The sequence below is a fragment of the Nilaparvata lugens genome, chromosome 3, assembly GCF_014356525.2.
Source record: "Nilaparvata lugens isolate BPH chromosome 3, ASM1435652v1, whole genome shotgun sequence".
Taxonomy (NCBI): Eukaryota; Metazoa; Arthropoda; class Insecta; order Hemiptera; family Delphacidae; genus Nilaparvata; species Nilaparvata lugens.
In genome coordinates, this window is record NC_052506.1 from 65088252 (window position 1) to 65104883 (window position 16632).

A 16632-nucleotide genomic window follows, 5' to 3' on the forward strand; every position below is an offset into this window, starting at 1 on the left:
TTGCCTCTCCGAAATTCTGCAGGGTCAAAAGCCTCACCTCTCCCAAGAAGTTTTGCCTGAATGGTCGCCCTTCTTTGAGCAGTAGTGAGTTTTGGCCTCTCCACCCACAAACTCGTGACCTACGTGAGTTCCACTTCTAGCCTTTTTGTAGGTCCTTCTGCTGAGAGAGGGGACGCCAAAATGCCTATAGGGCGCCCGGTGCCCGGCCACCCTCGACTCAGCTTCTTGACCCACATTTTGTGCCTGGAGTTTCACCTATCTCTGGTCTCTTGGGTTTTTCTTTATGCCCCTCCGAAACTGCACTGATGGGGCAGATCCCGTGGGTTTGAAGAGGCAACTTCTTTTAGTCGCCTCCTATGACAAGCAGGGATGGTGTGGGTGAATTCTGATTTTCAACACTTTCTTGAGTACGATGTTCGACTCAAAGCTCCACCAACCCAAAGTGGGCTTAATATTACTGCATGCAGTGTATTGATAAAATTATCATGCGTTTCTCACCCATATAGAAAAAATGCTATATGTGCAGGAACTGTTGCGAGATTCCTACAATCAAAGAAAAATCAGGTGAATTCTTGTCTATCAGAAGATTCTTGTTAAGTTCAAGGCTCTATTTCCAACTTTTTGGATAACTTGATTGATAATTGTATTGTAAATAAATAAATAAATAATAGAATATTGCTCATTAAAAATTTGTTCTCATCTTTTTTCCGTTGATAGATTATAAATTTTGCGATCATTCTTATCATTTCATTTTTTTTTTTGTTCATTGTTCTCAATCACATCACGAAGTTACATAATCAGGTTGAGCTTTTTCGGAATTCCATATTGTTAATATGGAACATTGTGCGGGTAATTCATTATTATCGTTCATTATTATAATTGCAATGGTATTCCATCCCAATTGATTTCAAAACATGGACATTTACTCAGAAAATCCATGATCCATTTCAAATTCTCATATTATAATCTATTCTACATTAATTATCAAATTATGTTCTTGTGATTCAGAAATATGGCACAATGACTTAATTTTAATTTTCTCTATTATTTGAAGGGAATGCAAATCTGAATGATACATTGCTGCAGAGTAATTAATGAAAGTTAAATTGTACATGAAGTGAACACATTTTAGCACTGTCATAAAAAAAATATTCGAATATGTAATGATCAATCTCGAGTATTCCTACCTAAAAAAAAGTTTAAATTGAATGGAAATGATAAGTTTGTTTTCATAACTGATGGGAGAATGATTTTTACAAATTTGAGCCAAGTTTACAAATATTTGATGTTGGATTTTCAAACTTCATCGTCTCCGTCGATCTGGTCCTTTCAGAGGGAGGTTGTGCGAACGATCATTCTCTTTCAAGTCAAATTATTCAATTATCCCATCACGTTCCACTTCACTGTATCAAGGGGTTCTGGAGGCTCCCAATTTGTACCTTTTGAGCAGACTAGTTTGTTTGCCTCCAGACAAATTTTCATCTCGATAATAGAAACGCCGCTAAACACAACGGTAATGCGTCAAAGGAACTGTTTCTGCAGTCAAGGAATCTCGAAGATTCCCAGCTCTCGATTGAGAGTTCAGGCCAGTTAAGGAGTTTATCGATGGGAAATTCAATCAGCCCCGCTTGAACTCGTTGAAGAGCTCAGCAAACTTCCCTTCAGAGTATTCTCACATTTACCTTGCATATTTCTGTCCTCACCCGTCTCTCCTCAATTTTCAACCATTGAAGGGTTGTCTTTTATAGTATTTCTATTATTTCATCTTGCTTTTTCCAATTTGAAGCGAAGAGGCTGTGCTAATGATATTAGTAATAGTAGCTGATAAAATAATCCGCTTACATATCGCTTCCCACAATTGCATTCCACTCTTTAATTGAATAACCATTTTTCCAACTTCTCTTCAATCTGTTCAGAGTACCATATCCTCGGTGAGAGACGTCTCCTCCTTGCTGAGAACCTACTAGAAGTTTATTTGTCACTTATCTTTGTAATTTTCAACCAAAGCGTTTCAAGCAAGTATCTTAAAAAGTCATGCAATAAATATACCGACATAGTTCATTATACATATAAATTTATAAGTTTACTGCAGTTTCTCTAGATATATTACAGAATATATTATGTGAATTATAAGACTTCATTCACTAGAATGACCAAGAGGATAAATAACTACAGGTACAAATATCGGTACCTGTTCTCCGACTCTGCACGAGATAGTGTGAAATAGAAATAATTTATAAATACTTTCAATGTTCAGTGGAACTTGATTCCAAATGGTTCCAAGAATTAGTGTTTGATAACTTTCCACTTGATTTATAATTTATCGATTCCTCACTCTTGTAACATAATAGAGTTATTCTTGTTCAATTTTTGTTTGATCATCTAATTCTTGCTCGGCTGACTTTTCATGTTCTCTATTATTCACTTGTTTATTATATTACCTATCATCAGGTTTACTTTGAGAAGTTCTAAGATAAGTTATCTTCAGCTGTTAAGATTTCTGTCTCAACACGAAAATGTCCTTTGTTCAGAGCTGTATCAACACGTATAGTGAGTGAAAAAGTGGCGAGGGCAGAAGAAGAGCTGATGTGGAGAAGAGAGAAGCTCTTGAGTAAGAATTAGACGGGAATTGGAGTGTGAATTAGTGAAGGCGAGTGCTGGAAATTGATGGTGTGGGTCCACTGGTGTGGGTTTGGCTGCGAATGGGCTTTATAAGGCGCATAATGCACACGCGAATAAAGTCCTTGCACGAGCCTTCGTCAGAGCGTGAAATTACTTCGGAAATAAGTCAGAGCCTCCATGAATTTTGAGACGCCAAAGCTGCCTGTTAGATGTGAGCAACGTTGCTGCCATTCATAATTTATTTTGTACCGTGCATCAAATGATCACATTAGCTGGTACACAGCTTCAAACAACATGTTTGCTCCTCCTCTACCTCGTGGTATCTCTTGCTTTGTACCCCCTCCAGAAGAATTATTGATGAAATGCAAGCTGCTTCAACATTTGCAAGTCTCACTAATAATAACTCTGTTTCGTACAGTTGATTGATTTTCCCATCCTATCAAAGTTTAAAATTCAAATTTATTTTAGAATGATTTCCATGAAATTTTTCCGGGAAAACTCTTTGCTTCCACAGCAAGATCGTGCTTTCAGGAAAATCATGCTTCCACAGCAAGATCGTGCTTTCAGGAAAATCATGCTTCCACAGCGAGAAATGAATTTGAATAATGATGTTTTTCAAGCGTAAGGTTGAATATCATATTTATCACCAATATTCCAACTAATCAAGCTTTAATGGATTGAATTTTCTGTCATTGAACAACGTCATCGTCAAGAAACATTGAACATAATTATCATCATTATTATCGTATTACTATCAAAAACGTCTTTGGTTGAGTAATCTGATTTTGGTTGAATAATAATTTCATTTGAAGCTTGTTATTCCGTGATATTCGGAAAAAATTGTTTATCAAAAGTGGCATATTTTATTTTTATTTTTTCAATCAACGATAACATGATATTGTTAATGTTTCAAGAGCTCTTAAACCGTCCTTTTTCATCTAAAAGTAGTTCAATGTAAATTTTTGTCGTACCTACATTATTCAATCATTGAATGTATTCTCTGCATGCAGTTTAGTTGAGAAAATCAAACACTCCATTATTGTTCCAATTTTTCATCACTCAGGAATGACTGACTGATTATCATCTCCGACAATTCCTTTCCAGATAATAACTACCAACAAATTTAATGAAAAAATGAATTATATTTATATTACATTCATAGAGACTATAGAACACATCTCTCAAATATTTTCATAAATTATGATTTTTCATTTTTCGAAAAAAGAGTGCAAAAGCATGACAAGCAATATGGGATTAATGTTGAGCAATGGAGACAGAGTGTGAGAGAGGAGAGAGAAGAGAGAAATAGAGAGAGGACGACCAAGATAGAAGATGAGCGCATTTTAATATGCCTGGCGGGGTGTTTTCGTTCATTACGAAAACTATCAACTGTACAACTGCATGTTATTAAAACCCGAGTTTTGGTACAGCCCTTGCCCACTAAACTAACAACTCTTGTATTTCATCCTTGTTTTGTCTGCGGACTTCGCTCATGCTCTCATTCGGTCTACAGGGATGAATTAACAGTGCCTAGTATCTTTTTTTAGGAGAGTGGGGGTGACTGATAAGTACGTAAAGTCGTTGATGTTTTTGCTGGTCAAATTTTCAGGTATTTAAGTGGTTTGTTGTCTAGTGAGAGATTTAAAAGTCGGCATACCGGTTTTAATAAGGGCTGTGAACAATTGTGTGAAATATATTTGCGATTCCTCAAGTATTAACAGAGATATAGCGGGTTTTTCATTACGATCACTTCGTTCAGAATCACAAGGATTGAAGAAGCCATCATTTTCGTTAAAGAATTTATCTAATCTTCGTTTTAAGAATGATGAGTGGGTGGAGTAGAGAGTCATCGTTTCCTCACCCTCCTCCTAAACTGCCGAATTCTACTAATGGTTGATTAGAGCCAACAGCTGTTGATTGTGATTGCAACGCTATCTCGCTCCAAAAATGGTCTACAGACTTTTGGCGTGAGTTGAAATTTTGGTTCAGTACTGTTTTATAGATGGGCACTGTCTTCTTATTTCTCAAGCTATTTCGTTTCATAATACAACATTACTTAATCCTTGCCTCCTTCACACCTGATACCTTTGCCTGTCATCTCAGGAGCTACCCATTTCTTCCAAAAAAGCCTTGAATGCTCTCTTGGCGCTACCTCAGCTTCCTTTGTCTCCGAGTCCTATCTTTTTTTTGCAATAAGTTTTGATTTTGAGTTGAGAGTTTACAGAGTGCTCGATTTGCAAATAATTAAAATATACAAATCCTAGTTAGCTATATCGTATTAAACTAAATTTAGGATGGTATTAAGCTAGAAAGTTATGTTTGCAATGCTGGAGAAAATAAAAAATGAGATCAATGATAGCAGGCTCACAATTATCAAGAAAGTGATTAGTGAATTGAATATTTCATTGTTACTTGAAGAGCAAAATAAAAGAATTGATAAGCTGACTGAGGAGAATGATAGGTTGAAACTCTTGGTATCGCGGAAACGGGCAGTAATTGATTCCATGCGCAGAGAGAAAAATCTTACATTTTACGGTATGGAAGAGTAAGAGGGTGTGAGTCGTGAGCAGATCATGGAGAAAAACTGGATTTAAGTAATAGTGTATTGAAAGTTAAACTGAAAGAGACATATATAGATTTTGTCAAACGATTAGGAACTGCTGGTCCCGGTACCAAACCCCAATAATGTTGTCATTGTTATCAAGCATGAAGAGACAAAATATTCTAAATAATGGGCAAGATTAAAGACTCGTTAGCTATCTGTCTATCCAGATTGTGACAAGGAAACGAGAGAAAAGAAGAAGTTATATTCAACTCAAAAGCAACTGCGGAATGCTGGCTGGCTATGACGTTAAAATCAAGGGAATCGGACTTTTAATCAATGGTAATTATGCTACTTTGAATGATTCAACAGAAGACGCGTTGAACAAGTACTTGGAAGAGGCCTCGCTATCACCGTTCTCTGCGTCGCATAAAAGTAAGAGAATCGCCCATCAGGAGCAGAACCCAGCAAGAGGTGAAGCTATAACTGGAGGGAACATAACACAACTTCTCCGTCCACAACGCAGTAAGTTAAAGTGGATGAAACCTTCGGAACGTCAATAATTAGTAGGATAATGCCGTACGGAATTAGAATGAAGGTAGTTTGAAGGTAGTACCTTACAATGTAGCTGAATTCGCTAATGAAGTTGACAACATAGACTTTTGAGAGGAAACGAAAGGGTTTAACTATCTGAAACAACACCTTATCAATGGGAAATTGTACCTAATTGAAAATTATCACTACAGCTAATTGAAAATTGGGCTGCTTACTAGCGATCATATTTTATTTTTAATCAGGACATTGACATTATTTGGTAAAGCGAGTGTAGGCTATTTATGGAGTCTATAGTATAGCGCATGGTAGTTCCGCGAAAATATCCGTTTAGAAGAGTAGTGAAGAGACCATGTTCTTAGAATAATTTCGAGATCACTCAAGTTCAATTTCTGAAGGAAAATTGTGGAAAGACAATTCACCTGTGTTGAATTTCTATTATCTGGTTTCTCAAATTTGTTTTTTTCTTGTTCAAATTAGTGCACTTTCTTGAACTCAAATATAATGTTAACTTTATTATAAAATTGAATATTATCATGTCACTCACATCTTCCCGCGGACGGATTTAATCCATGGGGTAATTAGCGTACATAATAATTATTATTTCAAAAGTTAATTTGTTTGTAATGTATTTAAAAATCAATTAAGGCATTTATTATTATTATTATTATTATTATTATTATTATTATTATTATTATTATTATTATTATTATTATTATTATTATTATTATTAGTATATTTTTTAGAGATGTGGTTACTTCTTAATTTCAGGTCACCCAAATTGACTTTCCGTCATAAATCAGATCGCTTGCAGTTATGATGTACAGGGAATGATGAAGTAAGAGTGTAATATTGTGGAAAATCTACCCCCTCAGTGACGTCTAAATGATTTCATATTGAAAAATCAAGGATCTAGAACTTTCAAGTGGAGGATTCTATGATTAATCAGAGAAGTATACGCTGATTATCCTACTCGAGGAATAATGTCACTAACCGTACAATAGATGATCGAAATGAATTCTTATTCTTTCAAGTATACATTATTTTTTCTTTGAGGAAAAACTAACCTACTCAATGATAGCTCTGTTGAAGCTGTTTACTAAAAAAGTGGGTATATTATCAAATATTTACTTTGAAGTATGAACAGAGCTATTATTCATTTTGCCTCGCCCCTATCTGATAAAAGGAGGTTTTATACTTTCTTTGACCAATTTAGAGTTTTGAAGGACTGAAATTATTTTCATTTAAATGGGAGAATTATCAATACAGTGATCATCCAAAACGTTTTGGAACGATGACTTGCAAATTATTCAGCTGACAATAAGTGAAAAAGTTTTGTGAGATTGCAAGCATAAATTTCAAACGTTTTACAGAAACAGAAGCGAGCTCTTTATTGCCCCAACTCAAGTACGACACTCTAATCGTGAGATAAATCTCTGTTATTCAGAAATTAATTGTATTTATGAAAAGCAATTTTCTCTAATAAAACGACAAAAACTCTCATACATTAGATTTGTAGTTGCACTTTGAATAAATGAAACGATCTCTTTGCAATGGATGTGGTGTAATTGAGCAGAATTCCGAGAACAGTGCGACATTAGGGAAGCGTAGAGATTTGTACAAAGTGTCTAGCTGACGTACTCTGGCTGGAAGATTTGTTGACTCTGTGAATTTGTCACATGAATTGCTTCTCAAATGCTAGCTAGAGCTGCTCGAATCTGGCACTACCGTGTCTACTCAGTATATCTATATATCTGAGAACACACCATACTCTATTTCGCTTATACCGAGTAATGTATATCACCTGAATTACCGACCTTTTGAACCCGCCTGGAACGAGCATTTCCAAGATATCACATCAGTTCATGCTACGAAGTGCTTTCTGCTGAGCCTTCAGCTACAAATGAGTTGAGTTCGTTATACTCATATGCATAGATGAATTGCAGATTCGATCTTCATATAGGACAAGAATTTTAAAAGTTTGAATACCTTGCACACCTAATGCAGTAGCTGCTGAATTATAGAGAAAGGCGTTTGTGTGAGGAAAATTGTCGGACAAAAGACTATTAAGAGAGGATAACTTGATCTTGCACCTCTAAACCCAACTATCATTCTTCTACTTTTGTTTTATTTACTGCTTAACTTTGAATTATTTATCAAAAGTATTCTATGGCTTCATCTGTTATAAAACTCCATTTTGTTCAAGTGATTGAAGATAGAAGGAGACAGCAAAATGGCAAGATATATAGAATTATTCATAAATTTTGGAATCCACACAGCTGTGATTATTGATTGGGTTAAAATTCAATAAAATATTGAAGACAAGCAGCCTATTTTTTTCAAATTTTGTTTTGAAAGTCACTTTCTTCGACAAAGAGGATAAAAATCCAGCCGAAAGATTTCGTTGTCATAGTAAGTAACTTCTATCCACAAAAGTTACAAAAAATACACTGATAGTCTTTAATTCATTAAATTTCAAGTAAACATAGAAGACTTCAGAATAAATATTGACATATTGATCAAACCTGGAGCAGAGAGATGAAAATGCTTGAAAAATACTTAACCATCAGTCAAATACGATTTTAAAACGTCAAACACGATTGTCAAGTAAATATTACCATAGAGAAACAATAGCGTAAGTAGATATCCCATGGTATAGGGCGTTTATGTCGCAACTTCTACTGTTATCTCAAGCCAATTATTGTCGATTACTGGCGATTTTTAATGTTTTGGCGGATTTAGAGTGTATGAACAGCACAATATGAGAGACTAGCAGCGTCACACAGCATCACGGGAAAGAACTACGTTACTATGGGCTTGAGATAACAGTAAGAGTTACTGCATAAACTCCCTATACCATGGGATATCTACTTATTCTATTGTTCCTCTATGATATTACGCTATTCCTAACAGTTGAGAGACGAAGGATTCAAGAGATCATGTTCCAGTGCATGAGAGTGATGTATCAGAAGAGCGCGAAAAAGGTTGAGCATTTCGGAGATATGAGTTCAAAAATACAACATTCAGATACAACCAAGCTAACTAGCATTGTTGAAAATGTTATAAAAGCTGCAATTTGAAACCAAGGACATGTTGAACGAATGAGAGAGAATAGGATAGTACAACACTCAATCAAGAATTATTAACTGAGCTCTTTTCAACCAACCAAGAACCTGGAATATTCATCAAGTATAGAGATAAATTTGCGATTCGTAACTGCTGGAGAAAATATTATTTAAGGATTGAATAAGATTATGGGAACATACGTTTTAAATTTTTACACTCAAGTCAATTACTTCATATGCTCTCGTAGCTGGAGAATTTATTTAGGTATACCGTTATAATCAGTCATTTTGTAAGCGATGTTTTAATTTTCTCGTATGCTGTATGAGTCTAAAGAACAATTGGAGACTGGAAAAATGGAAGATTTCTTCTCGCTCTTATATTTCGCTTTTGCGCTGAAGAGTGTACACACGCTCGAGGTTGAATAAGGAGTCTCTTTGTTTCTCGTTCAACCGCTTCATGGTTCTGCGTTTGTTTAGTTCTCATCCTTTTTGAGCTGCACGAAATGGACAGACTTTGTTGGCAGCATCACTCTCTATTTCAGTTGCTCTTCATCTCACCAAATGCATTGTTGTCCTTGTCTGGAGCTCTTTTCATTCGCACATTTCCAGCTCGCTCCACAGTTGACAGCAGAAGGAAACGCACTTTTAATAAGTAGATTCCTCTTTATTTATTCGCTTTTTATTTCTAAAGATCAACTCCTGTGTGTACAATTTACAACTCTCGAGTTGAAGAGCACGACTTCTAGTTGAGTTTCCTTCTAGTCGTTTCATGATTCTTATTATGTTATTGGATATACAGGAATAGTTACAATATGATAGCTTCATAATCAATCGAAGAAGTTCTCAAGAAAAATAACAACAAATACCAATTTCTATCTGGAAATGAAAATTAATGAGTTTGAGGATTACTCATCATTCCAAGGATTGAATAAATCGATAATTAGTTGGAGATTGTTGTCTCCTCAATCATTCCATTGAGAATTCCCTAGTTTGTACGAAATCTATTAAAATTGGGAATTATTATGTATACCATAATATGAAAGATTATTGCCTCCCAGTCTCCCAACTCTTCCCATCCTGAAAAATCATCATCATTCTTGAATCGATTGAGATGAAGAATGATACATTCAGGTTGAAATGGAAGGGAGTGGACAAATAAAGGAAGATAAATGATATGGAAATTATTGAGTTATCCATTATAAAAAAAATTGAAATATATAATATAAAAATATTTATCCAGGAAATCTATTTATATTGTGTTGTGATATCAATGTTTATATTGTACTATGATTGTATTAGTTCTGAATGAAGAAACGTGCAGTTTACAATCTTTTTATCAGGTTAATTTTAAATAACTTAACATGGCTAAGTTTGTTTATAGTCTTGTCTTCTGACTCATAAGAATATTCGTCATTAAATGAGTGTATATAATTTCAAAACATATATTTGTAAGTTTCGGAGCAGTATCTGAGTGATTGTCATCTTGACTATGATTATGAGAAGGTACTTTGAACTTGTGTTTTAGGCGACGAGTGACAGAGACATCTGCCAGAGGGTGGCAGTGGGGCTGCACTACTTGCACCTGGCCGTGTGCTGCTGGCTGTTCACCAACTCCCTGCACATCTACCTCAGTCTGCGCTCCACCTGCTACAAGCCTCGCGTCCTCCTCTACTGCCTCTTCTCCTGGCTGCTGCCCATCCCCGTCATTATGGTCAGAGCCATAGTCGATTAAGACTCATAATTCAACCTATTTACACCTATAACACGATTCATATACCCAGAAGACCCATAAAACTAATATCCAGAACATTCGTAAGTCTTCTTATCCACTTGCACTTCACCCTATGCAATAAATGAAATAGGTGCTTCAACTGCAAAAAGCGTTCTTGCTCTCATAGACAGATATCGAATATTATACATCAAATTAGATCAGGTTTGATTCAATGACAAATGTTACTTATGTTACATTATCTTTAACCTAATATTACAATTGAATACTAATGAATGGATACAACATATCATTTCAACAGATTTGATAGATTTGTACAGTACAAGCAGTATCACTAGGATCAACTACACTTGCTATTTCTTTTTTATTCATTCTTTATTGTCGTAATTCCTTGAACATTCAAACTATATTAATTTATTCATTCACGGGACCTAGAATTTGAATTATTTTCTAGTTAACTAGTAACTTTTCTAAGTCACAGTACAGCACAGTCCATGGAAGACCGTACATAAATAGCAGGACAGAGCACAGTAGTTAATTATTGCGATTTTCTTCGATATAATTTTATTCTAACTTAAACTGAGATAAAAATATTCATATCCATCAACAAATTATCAAAAATAATGGTTTTCATCTTCTCTGCTTGCTGTATTTTTTCATCATTTTTATCTCGAAGATCAATACTTTTATATGATTCATTTATTTCTTTGGATTGCTCATCAGTATCCTCTATCTAAATGTTATTCCTTTCTTCACAATGGAGAAGTATAAAAATGAAGCGAATGCGAAAAAAGGCTGCTTGCTTGCAATAGAATAAACTAAACAATCGGCAAACCCATGAAAATAAACATGCGTCCGATGAAAAACCGCCAAGTGATAGAGTATTCATTCGTTCATGAAGCCTTTCCTGCTATCGAATATTATTCTCCACCCAGCTTCCTCGCCGGAGATCTTCTTTCTCTCGACTTTCTCCACCCATCCGTTTTGGTCATGAATACTAAGCAACTCCTATTCATAAATATTCTCTTTCGGTAGCGATTCCTTCTCAGTTCCTCCCCACACATAAACCAGCACACCTTTTTTGACCTTCTTTTCAACTGTCCACCTTCCCATCTCATCCATCTATTCCAAGTCCATGAAGATACTCGTAAAAAGAGATAGAGGGTCTCTATTCCCAAAGCCAAATCTATAACTTGGTAGCGCCAGGCCCTATCTATAACCATAACCTGAAATACATGAGCCATTCTCCTCTTCGCTTGAGTCTCTGAATAGTCTTGAAAATCCAGTATTACAGTTTGAAGGATCCGTCGACCCTATATGAACTGATTCAACCTATATAGTTCAACTTTAAAACCACAGTTTGTGTTTGACCTAGATCTGCCACAATTTTATTACCTAAATATTTCATACTTATCATAAAATGATCATTTGAGATTAGAACTCATCCGAATCATTTGAAATTCCATTTACTCTACTGAGAATATTTACGTTTTACTCTATTAAAAATATTCTAAAAGCTTATATTTCTTCAATTGTTTATTACGTTGATATAATAAGAGAAATTGATGTCAAGAAGAATGTTAACATAGAGACGGGAAGAAATGAATATCATGAAATTGATCAGCTAAATATGATCAGAGATCATATTCATTAATGTATCTTTTTCAACTCTTTTCCTACATTCACCCCCTTCCATATATTATCATCTCTACACCCTCTGTTTCTACCACCTTGGCCTATGTTCCATAGGATCGGCTTCTTATTGAATGATAAACGTTCTTCTATTTCCAATAACCTTATAATTTTGGTTCTATGATATTTTCAAAGTCATTCTATATCAATTTAAGAGAAAATATGCATGAGAATGCAGCTTTGAACTCTAAACCTCTCATTCACTCTGGTTCAGTTTTCATTATTGTTTTACCCTTGATAATAGGTCGAGAAAATTGTGAGACAATGCTGTCAAGACCTAAAGCGAGTGTTAAAAGTTCTCTCAGCTCAAGCATGAGGAAAACTAAACAGCTTCAAACCATCCTCGAAAAAAATTAGGAATACATTAGCCTCAACTTATCTCTTTGAAATGCATTGAATACAAGCTTGGGTTTGGACCAAAGTTCAATAGGCTCTATATAGCGGGTGCGATATAAAGCGGACACAGTAATTCTGAAAACGTCCTTCCTTCTCACTAGCAAGTTCTAAAAATAGATAGGGGAGGGAGCGAGTATTTGCAATTCTACGTGCGAACTGAGAGGGAAAATTTATTCAAGCCCACTCCGCCACCCACTACACAACGAATTACCTTTTGAACTGTGACAACGTGGCGCCGCTATATACATTCCAAAGTACCAAGATCTGTTTTAACAAGTTTTTTCACGCTTAGTATGGATGACCCTTCTTCCACAATTTTTCCCTGTAGCGAAAGGTCAACACTGAACTGCTATCCTATCACACATTCCTCCCTCATCACTACCACTTCCTTTATTATCCATTCAGTTTCTCCTTTTCAAACATTATTAGCCTCTTTCTCCTTTCATCACATTAATCTACTTATATGAAAGTTAATCTATTTCCTCTTTCAATCCTCTATCAACGCCGTCGCTCATCGTCCTCTAAATTCTTCTAATTCGTTTCAATTATGTATTTCCACTCGTTTTTTTCTATCTTATCCTTCCTTCCTCTTCTCTTCCACTTCCTGTTCCTGGATCTCCTCCTCTTTCGTCTCATCTACAATCTATTCATCCATTTCTTCCATCTTTTTTCATCCTTCAATCATTTCATCCGTCGTTTTCCTCCTCTACCTCACTCATTTTTTTCTATTCTCCTTTTTTATTCTTCCTATTCTTTTCCTTATCTTTTTCTTTTATCTGTTTCTCCTTTTCTTCTTAACTGCTTCCGTATTGCACTATCTATCTTCCTATATATCCCTTCATAATTGAAGAATTGTCATCTTCTCATTTTTAGCTCATTCCGCCACTCCCGGAAACCATCGTTTTTTGCTCCCTTCCACTACTGCTTCATTTTCTCAACCGTTCCTAGAACTTCTCCTTGAACTTCGTCCAATTTTTGCACCAACTTCACAGCTGACAACCCTTCCATTTTGGAAAAAAGGTCAGCCGGAACGGCGAAAAGGAAGCCGATGTTGGTTGCTGGTGATGGGCCTCGGCTGCAAATCACCAATTTAGAATTCTGGTCAGAGGTTTCACCAGATAGGTCAGATAAACGCGATCTCTGAATTTATCATGATCGCCAATGAGACCGGGGTCTTGAGTATCATTCACAACGAGCGCAGAATAAATACGTTCGAAACCAAACACGTTTGGTTGCTATATATATCTGCCAAACATTCGTATGTCGGTGAGAGCTTGTACCGAACTCTGTGCACTTACAATTTTCTCCTAGAAAAGTTGTACCTACGAACTTTTATAGACTTGTTTGAGCTAAGTGTTGCGAGAATACATGCTAGAATGAAATTACAGTACTCCGTAGATAACTTTCATTTTCTGATAGGATTTCGATTTGAATAGAATTGAATTCTAATCAATTGGAGGTTAATAAGGCTAATACTTATTTCATTTTTCACTGCGCAAAATTGCTTCTACTTTTGGATCATGTTATCAGAAATATCAGATAAACATGTGAATGTAAAGATAATTATCATCAACACCATTGTTTTTCATCGCCATTCAGTAATCAAACAATAGGTGAATAACAAATATTGAACTTTGCAATAGTACAAATAATGAATGCAATGGGTTTGTCCATCATTCGGATATTGTCCTGTTGAAATCGTTATTTACTGTGTCAACTGAACAGTACTCAGCACTGTTGACATTCAATGCTATAGCTGCCTATTCTGACAGACGATATGTGAGTATTCACGATGTGGGAATATCTGATGTTGGTTTGTACCTAACTAGCGCTATTCCAGTCTGATGTGCATTGAGGTCATCTCATTTTATAGATCGTAGAATAATATGCGGAGCACCTGCGTAATCGGGAATTTCAGATCAAAAGGGAGTTGCCAGCACAAAATTCTCATTGCTTGTTACAACTAGAATATCAATCGACTAGAAACCAAAGCTCTAATTTCATTATTTATCTATTAATTATTTTACAGAGGCGACTTTCTAGAAGTATTTTAAGCTCAGATGATGATGATAATATTGGGCTTTGCAACCATGGTACTGGATCATGATCGATATCCGAATCAGAACTCAACGGTGGAATTAATCATTGCCTTGACAGTAACAGTGTTACTTATTTTTTATTACAGGGGAGCCTTGGAGGACGAGGCTACGAGACAAGGTTCTACTGTTGGATGTCAGCTAGGCGAGGAATGCTGATATCATTCATGTTACCTGTTTCTGCTCTCATTCTTGTGAGTAGAGTATACTTGAAATACAGTTTCAATTATGTAATCATTTTCTTTTTTGAAGAATGTTCGAAAACAACCCAACTTTTAAGATGTAATACTTTAAAGGACATCAGATTTGAATATTGATTCCCTCATATGGTTGTATAGTACCATAGAGAAAACATAGAGTAGTAATAGATTTCTCATTGGGGCATGTCTATCTTTATTCTTATTCTATGATATTACATATTTGATCAATCATTGGCTTAATCCAGGCAAAAATTCTGAAAAGTATCGTACTTTCAGTGTTACATATTATATTATGTGGATTGGTAGAGCAATTTGGGCTGTTTCAATCATGAATTGATCATTATCATTGGATTAATGGTAGGCATCTGACAAAAGGATAAGAGGAAACCAGAAACTTTGTTTTCTTCTATCTTATGCAGTTCAGTACAACTCCTCTATTTCACGCATCATGTGTGTTTTTATTTATCCATTTCTCTTGTTCATTTCAAATGCAGACAAATCGAATCAATCCTTTTTCAATTTAGGAGCAGACTTTTTTAGCTTCGATGATTCAAAAAAGCCTGTTCAGTTCTATGTTATTGTTTTTGTTGCAATGTATAAATGCTAAATGTATAATAATATAATTGATGATGTACTTCATTACTCATACTCTATCGCTAATCCTCTACTACTCTTCTGATTGCTATCTGACTGAGAGATATTGATCTCTTTCACAAAACTCAATTTACCTCAGTAGATGACATGAGTTTGGAAAAAGCTTCCACATTTCTTTCTTATTTCATGGCCATATATACACTTATTTGAACTATAGACACAGAAGGATGTTACTGACAGCACTCACCTGATATTAAAAAATCTTGTAACAAAATGTAAACTGAACAGTCCAAATCCTTCAGGAGGCAAACTGTACGACGAAAAAGCTTATACACTACGAAAGATTATAGGGGCGAGTTGTAGGCCCGAAACCCTACACGATAGAAGTTTTGCAAAGTACCGATAACAGAACTCTTCCGAACTTTCCAGTTGGTTTGAGTAACCTTTTTTCAACTTTATGAGTACTGGAAACAACCTATCGGACGTTTTCTGAATGAATGTATGCTCTTCTCACTCAAACTGAACGAGAAGCTGTGAACTGTTGAAGTTTTTCTACATCGCTTATCATACTTTTAAAAACTCTTGACAAAAATCCCTATCCGAGAATATGCTGGTTTTTGATCCCTCGAGAGGATAACGAACAAAAAATAAGTGCACTAACAGGCTGCACTCAATTATTCATGAACTCTGCATTCTCAAAAACAAAGGAATATAGGTACTTGTTCTGAAAAACTCAGTGAGAATGTACAAGTTGAGTATTTTAGAATCGAGTATCCTTCTTCGAGGAACAGAACTTCCTTTCCCCATTCCAATATCACTCATGTTGATTGTGGTTTCAAAAGCGATGTTGTGCGTTGAATTCTTGAAAAAGGGAAATTTTGAGTCTTATTCATCGTACTATTTCAATAGCTGCACAGCATATCTACGAGACTTCATTGAACTTTTTTTGTTATCCAGTGCATCCCCAAATGTGAATTGAAAATATATAGTTGAGGCAGACAAGCGATGATCATGAGAATTTTCATGGCAAAGATCCTCAAAAATCTACCACGTTCACCATATATATATTTTTTAATTTAAAACAGTAAATCGTTAAACTGGTAGGACAGGTATAGTAAATATTCTAATAAGTGATCTTTGCATT

At 35.5% G+C, this 16632-nt stretch overlaps 1 protein-coding gene across 7 annotated transcripts in view; it reads left to right on the top strand.

Moving 5' to 3' along the window:
• The window catches only part of LOC111053237, a 285465-nt gene that overhangs the window by 265269 nt on the left and 3564 nt on the right, over positions 1-16632 (top strand). For all 7 annotated transcript variants that reach the window (XM_039424319.1, XM_039424323.1, XM_039424321.1 and 4 more), the window contains 2 exons: positions 10307-10492; positions 14784-14888. In XM_039424319.1, the coding sequence (XP_039280253.1) occupies positions 10307-10492; positions 14784-14888 (291 nt within the window). The remainder of the gene's footprint in view (positions 1-10306; positions 10493-14783; positions 14889-16632) is intronic.